This window comes from Bos taurus, chromosome 29 (genome assembly GCF_002263795.3).
Source record: "Bos taurus isolate L1 Dominette 01449 registration number 42190680 breed Hereford chromosome 29, ARS-UCD2.0, whole genome shotgun sequence".
Taxonomy (NCBI): domain Eukaryota; kingdom Metazoa; phylum Chordata; class Mammalia; order Artiodactyla; family Bovidae; genus Bos; species Bos taurus.
The window spans coordinates 1,901,171-1,917,924 of record NC_037356.1 but is presented as its reverse complement, the minus strand read 5'-3'; the positions used below and the strand labels follow the sequence as shown (position 1 = coordinate 1,917,924).

Genomic DNA, 16,754 nt, shown 5'->3' with positions numbered 1-16,754 from the left:
CTATCATCTTCTCCTGCAACATCACACCGTTAGAGTCCCTCTCTCCGTTCTTTTGTTTCTGTTTTGTGTGTGTGTGTGCAGAGTGGGAGAGTAAAATGTACATTAATTACACATATACCAATAATATCCCAGAAATTTATTCCATGATCTGTTCCAGTCAATCTTCACCTCGCATTGGGCAACCATTGTTCTGATAACTCTCACCATAGATGAATTTCCCTGTTTTTGGACATCATACAATTGGAATCACAAAGAATGTATGCTTTTATATCTTGCTTCTTTTGCTCGACATAATACTGTTGAGATTAACCCATGTTGTTGTGTATCAGTAACTTTTACTGACAAGTCATATTGACAATTAACAATCGTTTTATCCATTCCTCTCTTGAGGGACCTTTGGGCTGTCTGGGCTACTATAACGAACCCTGCTCTGGACAATTCTTGCACAAATCTTTTTGTGGACATACGTTTCATCTTCATTTCATTGCTGGTCAAAAAATGGAATATGTTTAATTGTACAAGAAACTACCAAACAGCAGTGACTGTACCATTTTTCATTCTCATCAAAGCAGGTATTTTACTTCTTTGCCAAATAGATCATCAGTCATTTTGATTCTAGTGATGCAAAAAGTGGGTAAGACAGTACTTGGCATAAAATTACCCTGGAGAGGGATGAGCAATTGTTATTATAAGATTAAGTGCTCAAACACTTTAAATAAAGGGCATCTGCGTTTCTTCTTTCCTATAACCATACTGCACTCCTCTTTTTGTTCTAATCCCTTCAAAAAACACCTTATAATAACCCCCACTATTGACCATACATCTCTTTAAGTATTATTATGTTTAAAAACATGTTCATAAGTATTGTCGCGGTTTTATAAAGAGGACAGGGCTGAGGCATCGCCAATACTTCTCAGGTAAACAGCAAATAAACAGCACAGGGTCTTCTTTCTCCTGCAGCTGCCTGCCTGATCTCTCCTCAGCTCCTGGAGTTATGTATTCGCTTTAGAGGGGCAGTGCCCTTCTGACAGCCAATCAGCAGGTCCTGACGAGCAGCACCTTTTCCAGTCTGAAAATCTGGGTGTTTCTGGACACCCAGCTTCTTGGGCGGTGCGCTCAGGCGCTGAGGCCGGAACCGGGCCAGGCACGTGCTGGGCTCCGGGCGGCGCGCCGTCGCACCTGCTCCTGAGCGAGCCAAGCAGAGACGCGCTTCTTTCAGCAGCGCCTGCACCCCAAATGCTCCTGTCAGTCCTATGTTTTTCTCCGCCCCCTGCCCACGCTTAATTAATCATCTCGTCCAGGTGCCTCCGCACTGGCCTCCTCGCTGGTGCGCGGGGCTGGGCAGGGAAAGGAGCGCCCTGCCTGCGGAGAGACGGGGTGCGCCGTGGCTGGCGCGGGGCCGGAGCGTCCGGGATGCCGGAGAACGGCTCCTTCGCCAACTGCTGCGAGGCGGGCGGCCGGGCCGAGAGCCCCCGCTGGACTGGCGCGGGCGGCGCGCGGCCCTCCGGGGCGCCCCGGCCTCCCTGGGTGGCGCCCGCGCTGTCCGCGGTGCTCGTCGTCACCACCGCCGTGGACATCGTGGGCAACCTCCTGGTCATCCTCTCGGTGCTCGGCAACCGCAAGCTCCGGAACGCAGGTGAGCGCCGAGCCCGCCGCCGCGTCGGCCGCTCCCGGGGGCCGGGTCTCTGGTCTGACCCTGACCGCGCAGTTGGCCGCCTGGTCTGTCCTCCGCTCCCCGCGCCGCCTTCCCTCCTCTCAACAAGTCCCCAGGTTTGGTCTTGAACTCAAAATTAGGTTGAGTTTGCTGCCTTTCCCCGACGTGTGGCTCTTGCAAACGCACCGGGAAGCACTTGGCGCATCAGTGCCGGCGTGAATCGGGTAAAGTTTTTCTCGAGCACTTCTTGGCAGAGCAGGGAGCTGTGAAAATAGGAGCGTCTGAAAGTCAAAGCTCTCCAAGGCGCTCCAATTTTTGCGGATTTGGATGGTGCCCCTCCGTGGCCACAGGAATCTCATCTTCAACACCTCCCTCCCCTGCCAAGCACTGTGGTTCACGCAGCACGTGCTTAGAAATTATTTACTGAGACAATGAGTAAATTAGTGGAAACGCTTTAGAGGGTTTTGGTCCGATATTTAGCTCCTCATCTTGGTTCCAAACAAGAGTGCAAAGACAGCCGTCGACAGCATCTACTTGGTCAGAACTGCATTGTTTTCAAATAACCCCCGTCTTTAATGAAGACAGGGAATTCGTAGGACTAAACGAAGATTAAAATAATAATTTGGCAAAATAGTGTTGCAATCCTGACTATTTCTCCCTTTCGATACACTCATTTCAACTTTCTCATATGTAGGTGTGCTAGGGAACAAAACCAGAGGGAGGGAGTCTGAACTCTGACCCCGAGGTCATCAGAGCATGCTGACCATTCTAGCTTTCGGAGAAGCTCAGTGACCCGTTCGTCCATTTGTCGTTTCCCTGTTTGGGCCTTAGGGGCAACTCAAATGTTAGAGTGAATTAAAATGAAAAGATAGCAGAAAACCAATCAGATAACTTAATCATGCTTTTCTAAGGAGGCAGACCATTCAGAAAGGCTATTTCTAGTACATTGTTATAAACACTTTATGTGACCCAGTGACTCCCAAGATTTTTTATCTAAAGAACAAACAAAAATGCGAGCTTCTATGTGTAATATTGGAAACCACATTTGAAGTAATTGTATGGTGACAGATGGTAACTAGATTTATAGGGATCATTTTGAAATGTATAGAAGTATTGAATCCCTGTGCTGAGCACTAGGATCTAACATATTGTTATAGGTTAGTTATACTGCAAAAACAAACTCAGAAAAAGAAATCAGATTTGTAGAGCCAGAGGCAAGAGTTGAGGGCAGAGGAAACTGAATTAAGGCAATCTAAAGGCACAGACGACCACTTCTAAGATAAGTAAGTACTCAGGATGCAATGTACAGCATGGTAAATATAACACTGCTGTATGTCATATGAAAATTGTTGAGAGTAAATCCTAAGAGTTCTCATCACAAGGAAATTTTTTTTTCTGTTTCTTTTTGCATCTATTTGAGATGATGGATCTTCACTAAACCTATTGTGGTAATCTTTTCATGGTGTATGTAAATCAAATCATCTTGCTTTGCTCCTTAAATATACAGTGCTGGGTCTCAATTACATCTCAGTTAAACTGGAAGGAAAGGAAAAGTTAAACTTTCTAACTCAGTCATTTCAGTAGTGGTGACTTTTATTATCTGCAATAACTTTTTCAAGATAGTGTTGTGTTCTTGGACTAGAGGCTTATCTATTAGGAAAGAGCAGGTTAAAATCATTTTGATCATATTGTCTTTTGTAGCAGCCACAAGGATTCATTTCCTGCCCGGGGAAGCAGGGCTTCTCTCCCAGATTACCAGGTGTTTAGAGGAGCCTTTGTGGGCTTCCTCCCTTGGGTGGGGTGGCTGGGGCAGAGTGCTGTTTCCTTTGCCTGAAGGAGGCAAGCTTCTTCTCCCCTCCTCCATCCACAGGCGGGCTGGCCTCTTCCCCTCTCCTAGCGAAGTTCACAGAGACCTTATTGATTTGAGAGTATGGCTGGGGTGGGTAATGAGCGTGTTAAAACGCTGGTACTCGCTGTGTTCATCCTTCCCGTGTCTTGGCGAGCCTGCTACAGCCCAGCACCAGAAAAAAGAATTTAATACCATATCTGTGCATCAAAGTGACAGTAGCTCAGTCGTGTCCGACTCTTTGCGACCCCACAGACTACGAAGTCCATGGAATTCTCCAGGCCAGAATACTGGAGTGGGTAGCCGTTCCCTTCAGGGGATCTTCCTATTTCGGACATTTTCCTGCCCCAGTCACGCAACTTAACCAGTTTTTATTTGACCCTTGGCTTTATTGATGATGGTCATGAAAAATCATTTGACAGACTGAGATTTCACAAGATGCCCGAACACCTACAGCACTTTGAATAGTTAGCACTGCTTCTACTATCCATCGGCTTCCCTGGTAACTCAGCTGGTAAAGAATTCACCTACAATGTGGGAGACCTGGGTTTGATCCCTGGCTTGGGAACATCCCCTGGAGAAGGGAATGGCCACCCATGCCAGTATTCTTGCCTGCAGAATTCCATAGACAGAGGAGCCTGGCAGGTTAGAGTCCATGGGATCACAGAGAGTCAGACGTCATGCACACACACACATATATAATTTATATATACAATTTAAAAGAGTCGACACAACTGAGCAACTTTCACTACTATTTGTCAGTTTTTCCTCTTACTGAAGAGTTTGGAGTTACTTTAAGAAACATCTTGGACCTTTCTGTAATTGAGTCTAGTTCTTTAATTCATCCGTCTTAAGAAAATAGGGCTGTCATAATGAAAACATGTATATTTACAATAACTCAGGCACACAGCGCACATTAAAGTCACAGGCACATACTTAGCAGGTGTCATTATCCTCTACTACTGCTAAGTCACTTCAGTCATGTCCGACTCTGTGCGACCCCATAGATAGCAGCCCACTAGGGTCCCCTGTCCCTGGGATGCTCCGGGCAAGAACACTGGAGTGGGTTGCCATTTCTTTCTCCAATGCATGAAAGTGAAAAGTGAAAGTGAAGTTGCTACTTGACTATTATAAACTCAGTTTCTCTGTTTGGCAGATTCTTATTGTTAATAACAGGGATGTTCCATAGCAGTGTAGATGGTTAGATTGACTGTCCTTTTGTGGGCACGGGGGACTCCCCTGTCTGCAACTTCTGTGCTCATGCCTTGGGCTAACTTTCTCAGAGATGGCCCTAGAGCAAGGCAGACAGGAAGGGAGGGAGGGTGGGAGACAGATGCAGAGCACTGCGCCACTTAGACGGTAAGGCCAGGAGTGTGTTTCGCCCCCTGCCACGTTTCCGGAGCCTTACTCCTTGAGTGGCGCGGGCGGCATCTCCGCCTCCCCGTGCCTGCTCCCTGGGGACCCTCCACACCCCAGACTCTCCTGGAGCGTCTGGGGACTTCTCCCTGTGCCCGCCCCTGCTCTCTGTCTCCTGTCCAGGCCGCGCCAACATCCACCCCTGTATTTTGTCTTTTCCTCTCCTGCTTTTACAGAACCTTCCTCCATCATGTTCCTTCTCTCTCACTGTATTTTCAATTTCTCTTTCCCTTTAGCCCCTCTCCCCACCTCCACACACTGGGGATCCTTTGATTAAAAGAAAAAGTAATCTTTCCTTGGTCTTATGTGTCCTTCTAACTTCGTGACTCCTTTCTCCTTTTCAGCAGACATCTGACTAACAGTTTATATCCATTAATCACTCACTGCTCCCCATTTCCCCCGAGCCCCCTAGGTCTGCCCTCCTGGGAGGTGCCCTGTGCTTTGTGCCACTGGGGGCCGCTCCCTCCCGGGACCTTCCATTCCCTCGGCTCACCGGATGCTAGCTCTTGAACCTCCTTCCTCTCTTCATCTTTGAGACACCCGATCCCTGAGAGTCATCACTGGTCCCTTTGTTCCCCAGGTCCTCCTGATTTTGGTCTCAGAGTATCTCTACATGCCCCAATTCACACTCTTATCCTCCCCTAAACAAGCCATGTTCCTGGTCCCCAGACAGCTTTCCCCGCCCCTCCGCCCTCCCTGTCACCATGGCCAGACGCACCCCTGCATCCAGGGACCACTTCCTGCATCTACAGAATGGGGCCCAGCCCCAGCGCCCCTGGCACAAGCCTGTGGGGCTGGCGGGACTCCCCAGGGTCACAGCACCAGCTCTCTGCTCCCGCTTATGGAGATAGGAGCTGCTGCCACCCGCTCCCGGCCTGTGTTCTCTGATGCTCTCTCTTCATCTCGGGAAGCTCCTCTGCCTCTTTTTGGCTAGAGAATATCTCCCTCAAATCCCTTACTACCCTGGTGGTAAGTGGTTAAAACCCTGAGCTCGGGTTTGATCCCTGTTCAGGGAAGATCCCATAAGGCTCAGGCAAAAAATGGAGGCTCCTTTAGGCTCTAAGAATTGCACACCAGCTGCAGACCTCAAGGGCTTCCCTGGTCGCTCAGTTGGTAAAGAATCCGCCTGTAATGCAGGAGACCCAGGTTCAATTCCTGGGTCGGGAAGCTCGCTGGAGAAGGGAGAGGCTACCCATTCCAGTATTCTTGAGCTTCCCTGGTGGCTCAGCTGGTAAAGAATCTGCCTGCAATGAGGGAGACCTGGGTTCGATCCCTCGGTTGGGAAGATGCCCTGGAGAAGGGAAAGGCTACCCACTCCAGGATTCTGGCCTGGAGAATCCCATGGACTGTATAGTCCCTGGGGTCGAAAAGAGCTGGACACAACTGAGCCACTTTCACTTTCTTTTTGCAGACCTCGAAATCAAATTCGACTAGGAAAAGAAGTAGCCAACATAGAGGTAGACTGTCTTCTCCCAAGACACTAGCTCAACCCCCTTCCTCAGCCCTCCTGCTGGTTGTTGGCTTTATAGTTAATATCATAAAAGGTGTGGTTACTGTCTCCCCCCACGACCCCGCCCAGTCCACACAGCACTTCCCTTGCAGTATCGCTCTGAGTTTTTTCTCTCCCCATGGGACTGTGAAATCATTGAGAGCAGAGACTTTTATTCCATTTCTGAAACTTAATCTAGGTCTGCTGGAACAAATTGAAATGGACAAAATATCAAGAAAGCAGTGAGATAGAAGGTATTAATTTTGCGTCGTGAGGTGAGGTATACTCAGCACCACTCACGCCATCAGTACGAATCTCAGGGAACTGAACTGCCATGAGCACTAAAAGCCCCAAGTATATCTCATTCTTGTCCTCAAAAGCTGACTGGCACCTTCTCTAGAGTGTACGGACCCCTGTTGTTCCTGTGTGGCCAGCAGGCTCCCTAAAATTGCACCCCAGTGACTCCTTAGGGAGTTTGTTTTTTAAATTTTTATTGGTGTATGTTGTTGTTCAGTCACTAAGGTATGTCCGGCTCTTTGTGACCCCATGGACTGCAACACTCCAGGCTTCTCTGTCCTTCCCTATCTCCCACAGTGTGCTCAAACCCATGTCCATTGTGTTGGTGATGCCTTCCAACCATCTCATCCTCTGTCATCCCCTTCTCCTCCCGCCTTCAATCTTTCCCAGCGTCAGGGTCTTCTCGAAAGTTGGATCTTCCCCAAAGTTAGCTCTTCACATCAGGTGGCCGAAGTATTGGAGTTTCAGCTTCACCATCAGTCCTTCCAATGAATATTCAGGACTGATTTCTTTTGGAATGGACTGGTTTGATCTCCTTGCAGTCAAGGGACTCTCAAGAGTCTTCTCCAACTATTTGAGTGTAGTTAATTTACAACATTGTGTTAGTTTCAGGGATAGAGCAAAGTGAGTCAGTTATACATACATATACATGCATTCACTCTTTTTGAGATTCTTTCCCATCTACGCCATTACAGAGTACAGAGAAGAGTCCCCTGTGCTCTACAGCAGGTTCTTACCAGTTATCTGTTTTATATATAGTAATGTGTATGTGCCTCTTGCCCATTCTGGCTTGAGGCTACTCACTGTAAACCACCTATAAAATGGAGCCTCCTGTTGTTACCCTGCACCATCCAGACTGTCAGCCACACACAGAAAAGAGCTGAGAGAGACGTGTCCTTACTGTAATGCAGAGATAGTCTCCATCAGCTAGCGGAAGGCACCACGGCACCCATGGTTCCTGGCCCACCGGCACAGGGACCCTGGTTTCCCAGGTGATGATCAGGAGCCACTGCCTGACAATGGATTCTTGTTCTGCAGGTGGATTAAGAGACTTTCAGGGAAGTGTTGTTAGTGAGTGGAGGTATGGCCATATCTAGGGCATTCCTGTGATTTCTAAGGAAGAAGGACGTGGAATATCTGACGTTGGGATTACCCAGAAAGACACGGAGCACTTGCTGAACACCCAGGTCCTTGTCTGGAACCCACTCTGTCGCTTGGACGCCCAGCAGTGCACAGAGTCTGCATCATCTCTCATCCATCCTTGTCTGGAACCCACTCTGTCGCTTGGACGCCCAGCAGTGCACAGAGTCTGCATCATCTCTCATCCATCCTTGTCTGGAACCCACTCTGTCGCTTGGACGCCCAGCAGTGCACAGAGTCTGCATCATCTCTCACCCAGAACCACTGGCTGTGCTGCGGACTTCCTGGGGGGGGATTTCAGCCTGGCCCTGTTGGCATCCCCAGTTAGCTTAGAGCAGATCCTGAATCGAGGAGGTAAATGGTGATTTATTTACACGTCACAGGCTGACCCTGAGCTAAAGCTTCTGAAGGGCCTGGAGGAAATGTTACTGGGCCCACAGCCCCCGCCCTCCAGGCATTACCAGGTAAGTGGCCCCGCCTCAGCCAGGCTTTATCCACCATCAAGCACTCCTGGAGACATCCCTTGGTGGCAAGCATCTTCTGAGCTGCTGAGCCTTCAGGCTTTGGAGGGCTTTTCATCAGCTGAAACTAAACTGCGCTGCTTTAGACTCCTTCTCTGATGTTGCCTGAGCCTTCCAACTTCACATTTTAGCTCTAACTATTTTCTCTTTACTGAACAAAAATAGAAGCATTTTAAATCTCTTAATTATGTCTTTTAGCCAAATAGCCAGAAAGCTCATAATCCTTGTTAATTGCCCTCTTGGAGTCCTCAGTATCCCTGAGTGTGAACATTTTCATGTTTGACTGCCTTTTTTTCCTCCCCACAAGGTTCAGAGTCTGTATTTAGCATGATATGCTGCAAAACTCAGAAAACTGATGACCCATTAGGTCTTACAGTTTAAGATACTGAAGGCTGAAAGAGGAAAACTTAAGAGTGTTAAGTCCTGAATCTGAGGGAGTTTACACTTCAGGAGCAGTGTCCTAACTTCACCTTTCTCATCCTATAGGAATTCTTACATCTTATCTCCCAGGGAGCCTAGTCCAACATTATGAGCCTCTTTCTTGTTCTTTGTAATAATAATATCAGGTTGTCATAATTTTATGTAATTATAATAATATAAGACTGATATAATGCAGGTGATAATAATATAAAAATCCCAATAATAGGTAATAGCTAAGATTGTTATATGTAGGCTTAGCAGATGCAAACTATTATATATAGAATGGATAAACAACAAGTCCTTCCTGTGTAACACAGAGAACTATGTTCAATGTCGTACGATTAAACCATAATGAAAAGGAGTATAAGAAAAGTAGTGTATACATGTATATAACTGAATCACTTTGCTGTACAGCAGAAGTCAACACAACGTTGCAAATGAGCACATCATTGTAAATTAAGAAAAAAAGACTGCTATGTGCTTATTATGTGTCAGGTAGAAGCCTCTCTCACTTAAAAGAGAAGAAGAAAAAAATCTTCCACAGTCTCTCTATCAGAGGATAGCCCTTTCCAAGCACCAGTTCATTTCCCTCCTTCTCTTGAAGGCAAAGCAGATTAGGAGGGTGGCCTCCAGTGCAGAAGTGTGTCCTCCAGCACTCACCGGGCTCGCCCTTGCTCACATCCCTGCTGGTCTCCTAGCTGGCAGCCTAGAGGGCACTTTCTCACTCTTGTGATGACCAAAAACTCTACACCCTCAATCCCTTTGACATTTCTTTTTCCTGATTTCCTCTTGTTTCTTTTCTTGTTTTTTTTTTTCCTCCCCTCTTTCTCTGTTCACATATTCTGGGTGCTAATGTCTTGATCTGTAAAATGGAATCAGCTGATCCATCATAAAATCAGCCTTAAAGGATTCCTGTGAAAAACAATTGAGTCAGTTAGTGTGAATGCATATTATAAACATTAAGGTGCTATACCAACTGTTTTCTTGTTGTTATGTGTGTTAGTGGCTCAGTCACATCCGACTCTTTGTGACCCCATGGACTGTAGCCCACCAGACTCCCCTGTCCATGGGATTCTCCAGGCAAGAAGACTGAAGTGGGTTGCCATTCCCTTCTCCAGGGGATCTTCCTGACTCAGGGGTTGAACCCAGGTCTCCTACATTGTAGACAGATTCTTTACCATCCGAGCCACCAGGGAAGCCTTTTTGTTATAACTAAGTGTAATTAAAGTAATAAAATGCTTCCATAAGAGTTTTCAAGCAATGCTTTGATGGTTATGGTATAAGATTTTGTGGTAAGCATCTTATAGAGCTTCCCAGCTGGCCGAGGGGTAAAGAATCCACCTGCAAAGCAGGAGACACAGGTTTGATCCTGATCCCTGGGTTAGGAAGATCCCCTGAAGAAGGAAATGGCAACCCACTCCAGTATTCTTGCCTGGAGAATTATATGGACAGAGGAGGCTGGTGGGCTACAGTCCATGGGGTCACAAAGAGTCAGACACGACTGTGCCACTGAGCACAGCAAAGCAATAAGCATTTTAGTTACTTATTTAAGTTGATGCTTGTGCTCTTAAATATATTCTTTTAAGTGGTTAAAACATCTCCATCTTATTTTTGCATACGCTATTTGCTTGCTAAGTGTAAGTTAAAATTATGTTAGATTTCAACTGAGCCTTGTATGATTTACCCACACGATCCAGGGTTTTCATAAATATTGTGATTTGGGAAGAAAACAATATCCACCCTCAAAGAATCTGGGGATTAATTAGGAAATCTCTTTGTTGTTCAGTCTCTAAGTTGTGTCTGACTTTTTTTTCGACCCCATGGACTGTAGCCTGCCAGGCTCCTCTGTCCATGGGATTTTCCCAGGCAAGAATACTAGAGTGGGTTGCCATGCCCTCTTTGAGGGAATCTTCCCAGCCCAGGGATCGAACCTGGGCGGCCTGCACTGCTAGGCAGATTCTGCAACACTGAGCCACCAGGGAAGCCTAATTAGGAGCTTATGTTAATATGAAAGGACATTGTTTTAGTATTTTTGAAGTAGTCACATTTTTAATAAATTACCTGTTCAGTTGTTTCAAATGCCTATCCCTGAATATAACTAATAAGAATACCTCACATTTGTTTGAAGATTATTATTATTTCTTAAATCCTTTCCCATGCAAGATCCCATTTGAGGTAAATAGCCATCCTGGGATGGAGGCAGGCCCAGAAGAAGGGCCTTTGTGATTTGTGGCTGATCCCTTGGCTGGTCGTGCTTGATCAGCCTCATCCCCACCCCACCACCCACTGCCCTCAGCCGCAGGATAACTCGACTCTTGCCCAGTGTTCTCACCCCCTCATGCTGGTCTCCCACCCAGCTCTCCCTACACGAAAAGGCAGTTTCTGTGTCTCTTTCCCCAACAGCACTGTGGGCATCTCAGTGGCAGGGGCATGTCTTTCAGCCATCACTGTGCCCTACCCAAGCATGATAGGTGCTCAGTGGACAGAGCACACGTTTTTGAGTAAGTGGAAGATGGAGGAAGACCTCAAGGCATGGGAAGTTTAACCTTGTTGGAAAGGATTACAGAGAGGATAGTGTTAACTTCCCCATCATAACACTCACAGCATCTCACTAAAAACTGTATTTCATTAATATACATGGCTCCACTGGGTCTTAGTTGCAGCATGCCTGATCTCCTTGTCTTTGTTGAGGCTTGTGGGTTCATTAGTTGCTGCATGCAGGATTTTTTACATTTACAGTATGCAAGATCTAGTTCCCTGACTAGGATCAAACCTGGCTGCTCTGCATGGTAACCACTAGATCACCTTCACATCTCACTTTCATTTCATTGTCCCCTGTATGAGACCCTGAGGTCTGTAAGAGAAGATGCATCGTTCTTGCTTACCACACTACCCTCAGCCCCAGCATAGTCAGAGCATCTGGCTGAGCCACCAGGGAAGCCCACAGTCAGAGCCGGTACCCAGTAAATACTCAGCAGTATTTGTTGAGCAAATGAGTCCATGACTATCTATTTCTGCATTGCTACTTTTAGCTCAAAGAGCAGATACAATTTAAAACCAACACATTCTTCTTAGAAAATAGAGTGGGCACAGGAAAGAGGGATGCAGAATTCTGATGAAGACCAGATAGCTCAACATCTGCTGGCTCTCTTCCAGATTAACACATCCCCACTGAGGACTAGATTTCCTGAAAAAGGGAAAGTAGGCCGAGAGGGAGGGGACCGTGGTGGCTGTGTATGTGGAGGGATGTGCTTTGTGTATGAATAATGGCAGGATTTCCACCCATATTAATACAAAACCCTGTTGTGAAGGTCTGTCTCCACTAACATGCCCTGTCTGATGGAGGCCGATGGAAATAAGTAACGCCAAGGCTTGTGAGATAAATGCTCGTTAGAGGCCTGTGCCCGGGTGATGAGCAGCACTGCCTGTCCTGCTCAATTTCTCACCTGTCTGTAGAAAATGGGTCTGGAGAACTCAGCCTCCCCTTGACTCTCATCTAGACAGGGCCTGGCTTCTTAGAGATGGGAAACACGGCAAGAATTTTATTCCTCTAATTTGGAATAGTCTGGAGACGATAGGACATCTGGGCAGATGGATCTGCAGCAGGAACTGGTTGATTTCAGCCTTTTAGGAACGGCCAGAGTAATGGGGAGAGTAATTGAATCACTTTCCACGTGGAGCCGAATGTGTTCTACCTACTGCTTACAAGCTGTTTGCCGCCTCTGGGGCGTTATTCCAGGCTGGGCCACGTTAACACCGCAGAGCTTGACTTGCTTCCTGAGAAACAGCGGGCTGAGCCGCACCTGCTCCCAGCCGCCCCTGCCTTTGTCTGCCCGTGCTTGCAAGGGCAGGAAGCTCCTTTGCCACCCCGCCAGGAGGCTGTGGGCCCTGCGGAGGCCAGCATCCCCATGGTGGAAAGAAGGGATTTTTGTCACAGAAATAGCCATGCCACGTGTGTCTGAGGAGGGGGAAAGAGGGCTCCAAAAATAAAGAACAGAACCGACAAAGCAATCATCACAGAGAAAAGAAGTTCAGGGACTTGGTCAAGTTAAAAAGTGACAGCACTGAGATTACCCCAGGTCACTTCAACTTCAGCACCCACTTCCAAATGTCAAAATGTCAAAACAGTTAATTTTTTTTTTTTGAGGACTCTCTATACTGTGTTCCACAGTGGCGGCGTCAGTTTACATTCCCACCTACAGTGTTTTAAGGTTCTGTTCCCTTTTCGCTACATCCTCACCAACATTTGTTATTTGTGTTCTTTTTGGTCATAGCCATTCTGATCAGTGTCAGGTGCTATCTTCCTGTGGTTTTGATCTGCATTTCTCTGATTATTAGTGATGCTGAGCATCTTTTCATAAGCCTGTTGGCCATCTGTGTGTCTTCCTTGAAAAAACATCTATATAGGTCTTCTGCTCATTTTTTGATCAGGTTATTTGGGTTTTTTTGATATTGAGTTTATGAGCTATTTGCATTTTGGATATTAACCCCTTATCAGACATACCATTTGCAAATATTTTCTCACATTCAATAGACTGTCCATATGATCCATCAATTCCACTGCTGGTTATATGTCTGAAAGAAAAAGAAAATACTAATTCAAAAAAATACATATGCACCCCAGTGTTCATAGCAGCATTATTTACAGTTATCAAGGTATGGAGGCAATCAACAGATGACTGGATAAAGAAGATGTGGTGTATACACATACATGATGGAATATTACTCAGCCATAACAATGAGTGAAATTTTGCCACATGCAACCACTTGGATGGAACTGGATGCCATTCTACTTGGTAGAATAAGTCAGACAGAGAATGAGCACTGCGTGTTTCCATTTCTATGTGGAATCTAAAAATAGAACAAATCGTGACTATAACAAAAAAGAAGCAGGGTCGCACAGAGACAAACTCGTGGTTATCCGTGGGGTGAGGGTATGGGGGAAGGGCAGCATAGCAATAAAGGATTCAGAGAGAAAAATACTAGGTGCAAAATAAACTGTAAGAATTGCACAGGGAATACAGACAATACTGTATAATAGCCTTAAATGGAGTATAATCTATAAAAATCCTGAATCACTATGTTGTACGCCTGAAACTAATACAATATTATAAATCAACTATAATGATTCCTGAGTCATCTGACAGCAAATTTGAAAGAGGTAACCCCTCACTCTCTGAGACCAAGTAAGGTCTAAGTAGTAGAGTCAGAAGGGCTTCTCAAGCACTGCTAGATGTAAAGAACCTGCCTGCCAGTGCAGCAGACATGAGACACTGGTTCAATCCCCGAGTCAGGAAGATCCCCTGGGGAGGGCATGCAACCCATTCCAGAATTCTTGCCTGGAGAATCCCATGGACAAAGGAGCCTGGTGGGATACAGTCCATGGGGTCACACAGAGTCAGACACGACTGGGGCGACTTAGCATGCATATATGCACAGTGGAATCAGAAGCTGAAATCTACCAGTGGAGATAGAGAACAAGACTGAGAAATGAAAAAGCAGGAGATTCCCCCACATCCCAGGCAGGTCCTGAGATGTGCATTTCTTGCCTGTAGTACCAGCATGAAATAATTTGAGGGGGATTTTCTCCCACTAACTAAACAGATTCCTGAGACAGTAGAATAGGAAGGAATCTCACAGTTTACCCTAAGACAGGGTTCTCCTCCACCATCCAACCTGTATTTGAAAGTTGCAAGAGACAGGGAAGCTCACTGCTTGGAAAGCACTTCCAAACTGTCCAAATGAGCTCCTTTCTATTCAGTTACACCCTGTTTCCTTCAGACCCTTCTCTGGTGGCTCAGATGGTAAAGAGTCTGCCTGTAATGCAGGAGACCTGGGTGTGATTCCTGGGTCAGGAAAATCCCCTGGATCCAGGCTTGGCAACCCACTCCAGTATCCTTGCCTGGAGAATTCCATGGACAGAGGAGCCTGGAAGGCTACTAGTCCGTGGGGTCGCAGAGAGTCGGACACAACCGAGTGACTAACACTTTTCCCTCAGATCCTAACTTAGCTCTTGACTCAGGAACAGTTGGGTCCTGGGAACTCCCAGGGAACTAACAAATGTCTTTTCAGTCGTTTCTGAGTGAGGTGACCTCAAGCATCTGAGGCTAAAACAGGCATTTTAAGAAGCCTGCTTGTGGGTCTTACAGCTTCCCCAGGAGTCTTCTCTGAGGTGGGGTGACAATGTGTGTCTGGACACGGAGGACTTTCTCTACCTTGTAGGTCTGTTTGTAGCTACAGGTGTAGAATCTGCTTTACCTGAGGGTCTGACTTGAGGGCACTCCCAACTGAGTGGCTCTGAGCCCCCTTTTCCCAAACCCCCTTGGGATCAGACCTGGCTTTTCTGATTGCTGTGCCTTTTGGGTCCTTTCCATCAGCCAGGTGCTTTGGACCCCTGAGGTGGTCACTGCAGCCTCTGCAGGGGCCCCCCAGATGCACGGTGACAGTGGCACATCGGTGTCCTGGGAGAGTCCCTCCACACGGTCTCAGCCTGACTCTCTCTGCCCGTTTCTTGCTCCAGGTAACCTGTTCTTGGTGAGTCTGGCGTTCGCTGACCTGGCCGTAGCCTTGTACCCCTACCCGCTGAGCCTCGTGGCCATCTTCCACGACGGCTGGGCCCTGGGGGAGGTGCACTGCAAGGCCAGCGCCTTCGTGATGGGTCTGAGCGTGGTCGGCTCCGTCTTCAACATCACCGCCATCGCCGTCGACCGCTACTGCTACGTCTGCCGCAGCGTGACCTACCACCGCCTCTGCCGCCGCCGGCACGCCGCCGTCTACGTTGGCCTCGTCTGGCTGCTCACCCTGCTGGTCCTTCTGCCCAACTTCTTCGTGGGGTCCCTGGAGTACGACCCGCGCGTCTACTCGTGCACCTTCGCGCAGACGGCCAGCGCCGGATACACGGCGGCCGTGGTGCTCGTGCACTTCCTGCTGCCCGTGGCTGTTGTGTGTTTCTGCTACCTGCACATCTGGGTGCTGGTGCTGCGTGCCCGCAGGAAGGTCAAGGCGGAGAGCAAGCCACGCCCATGGTCTAGTCGCGTGCGGAGCTTTCTGAGCATGTTTGTGGTCTTTGTGATCTTCGCCATCTGCTGGGCGCCGCTGAACTGCATCGGCCTCGCCGTGGCCATTGACCCCGAAGAAGTGGCTCCCCGGGTGCCAGAGGGGCTGTTCGTCTCTAGCTACTTCCTGGCCTATTTCAACAGCTGCCTGAACGCCATCGTCTATGGGCTCCTGAACCAGAACTTCCGCAGGGAATACAAGAGGATCATCTCTGCCCTCTGGAACCCACGGCGCTGCCTGCAGAACTCTTCCAAGGGCAGCCAGGCTGAGGGCCCGGGCAGCCAGCCTACCCCCGCTGATAGTGCCCGGGCCCCTGTGCAGGCAGATAATCTCCCACCTGATGCCCAGCCGGGCAACGCACTCAGGAAATGATGGGAGAGAATCCACTCCTCGGGGGAGGTCAGCCGCCCGGGCTGTGCCAGCCAGTCAGAGGACAGTGCGCAGCTGGGGGCCCTTCACCCTGTGGACGAGAAGCCCCTCAGCACGCTGGGGTCAGGCAGTCAGGGACCCCTGCAGGTCCTGGAGGCCGCGTCCCAGCGAGCACATCCGGCCCAGCCCGCCCACAGTCCGGGTGCGCCGGAGCCCGGTCCCGCTCGGGCGAGGAAGGAGCAGAAGGCACAGGGGCCTGGGGTGCAAGAGGCAGCCTCCTGCCCACTGCTGCCCTCCTGGTTGGGCTTCCTGCTGCTTTCGCCCCTTCCCCTGAGGGGCTGCAGGAGGCCAGGGCTCCTCTGTGAGCGAGGCTGGAAGGAGAAGCTCTGCAGGGCAGGACGAGGGGTGCTCTGCAGGTGCCGCTCCGAGGACAGCGTCCTGCACCCCAACCCTGCCAGGATCTTCCCTACATATATGTGTGCACACGTGTGCAAACCCACACACACCATATCACACACACACACATCCTTGTATACACTGTGCCCA

General features: G+C 48.4%; 1 protein-coding gene across 1 annotated transcript; it reads left to right on the top strand.

Moving 5' to 3' along the window:
• The first annotated feature begins 1,413 nt into the window (after positions 1 to 1,413).
• Positions 1,414 to 16,211, top strand: MTNR1B (melatonin receptor 1B). Its single transcript, NM_001206907.2, has 2 exons — positions 1,414 to 1,636; positions 15,304 to 16,211. The coding sequence occupies exons 1-2, from the start codon at positions 1,414 to 1,416 to the stop codon at positions 16,209 to 16,211; spliced, it is 1,131 nt and encodes a 376-aa protein (NP_001193836.2).
• The last annotated feature ends 543 nt before the right edge of the window (positions 16,212 to 16,754 follow it).

What these genes read in the sequence shown, in the direction of transcription:
- MTNR1B (NM_001206907.2), top strand. Translation starts at nt 1,414, where the DNA reads ATGCCGGAGAACGGCTCCTTCGCCAACTGCTGCGAGGCGGGCGGCCGG. An exon ending in CCGCAAGCTCCGGAACGCAG is followed by an intron (nt 1,637 to 15,303) that starts GTGAGCGCCGAG and finishes TTCTTGCTCCAG; the next exon opens with GTAACCTGTTCTTGGTGAGT.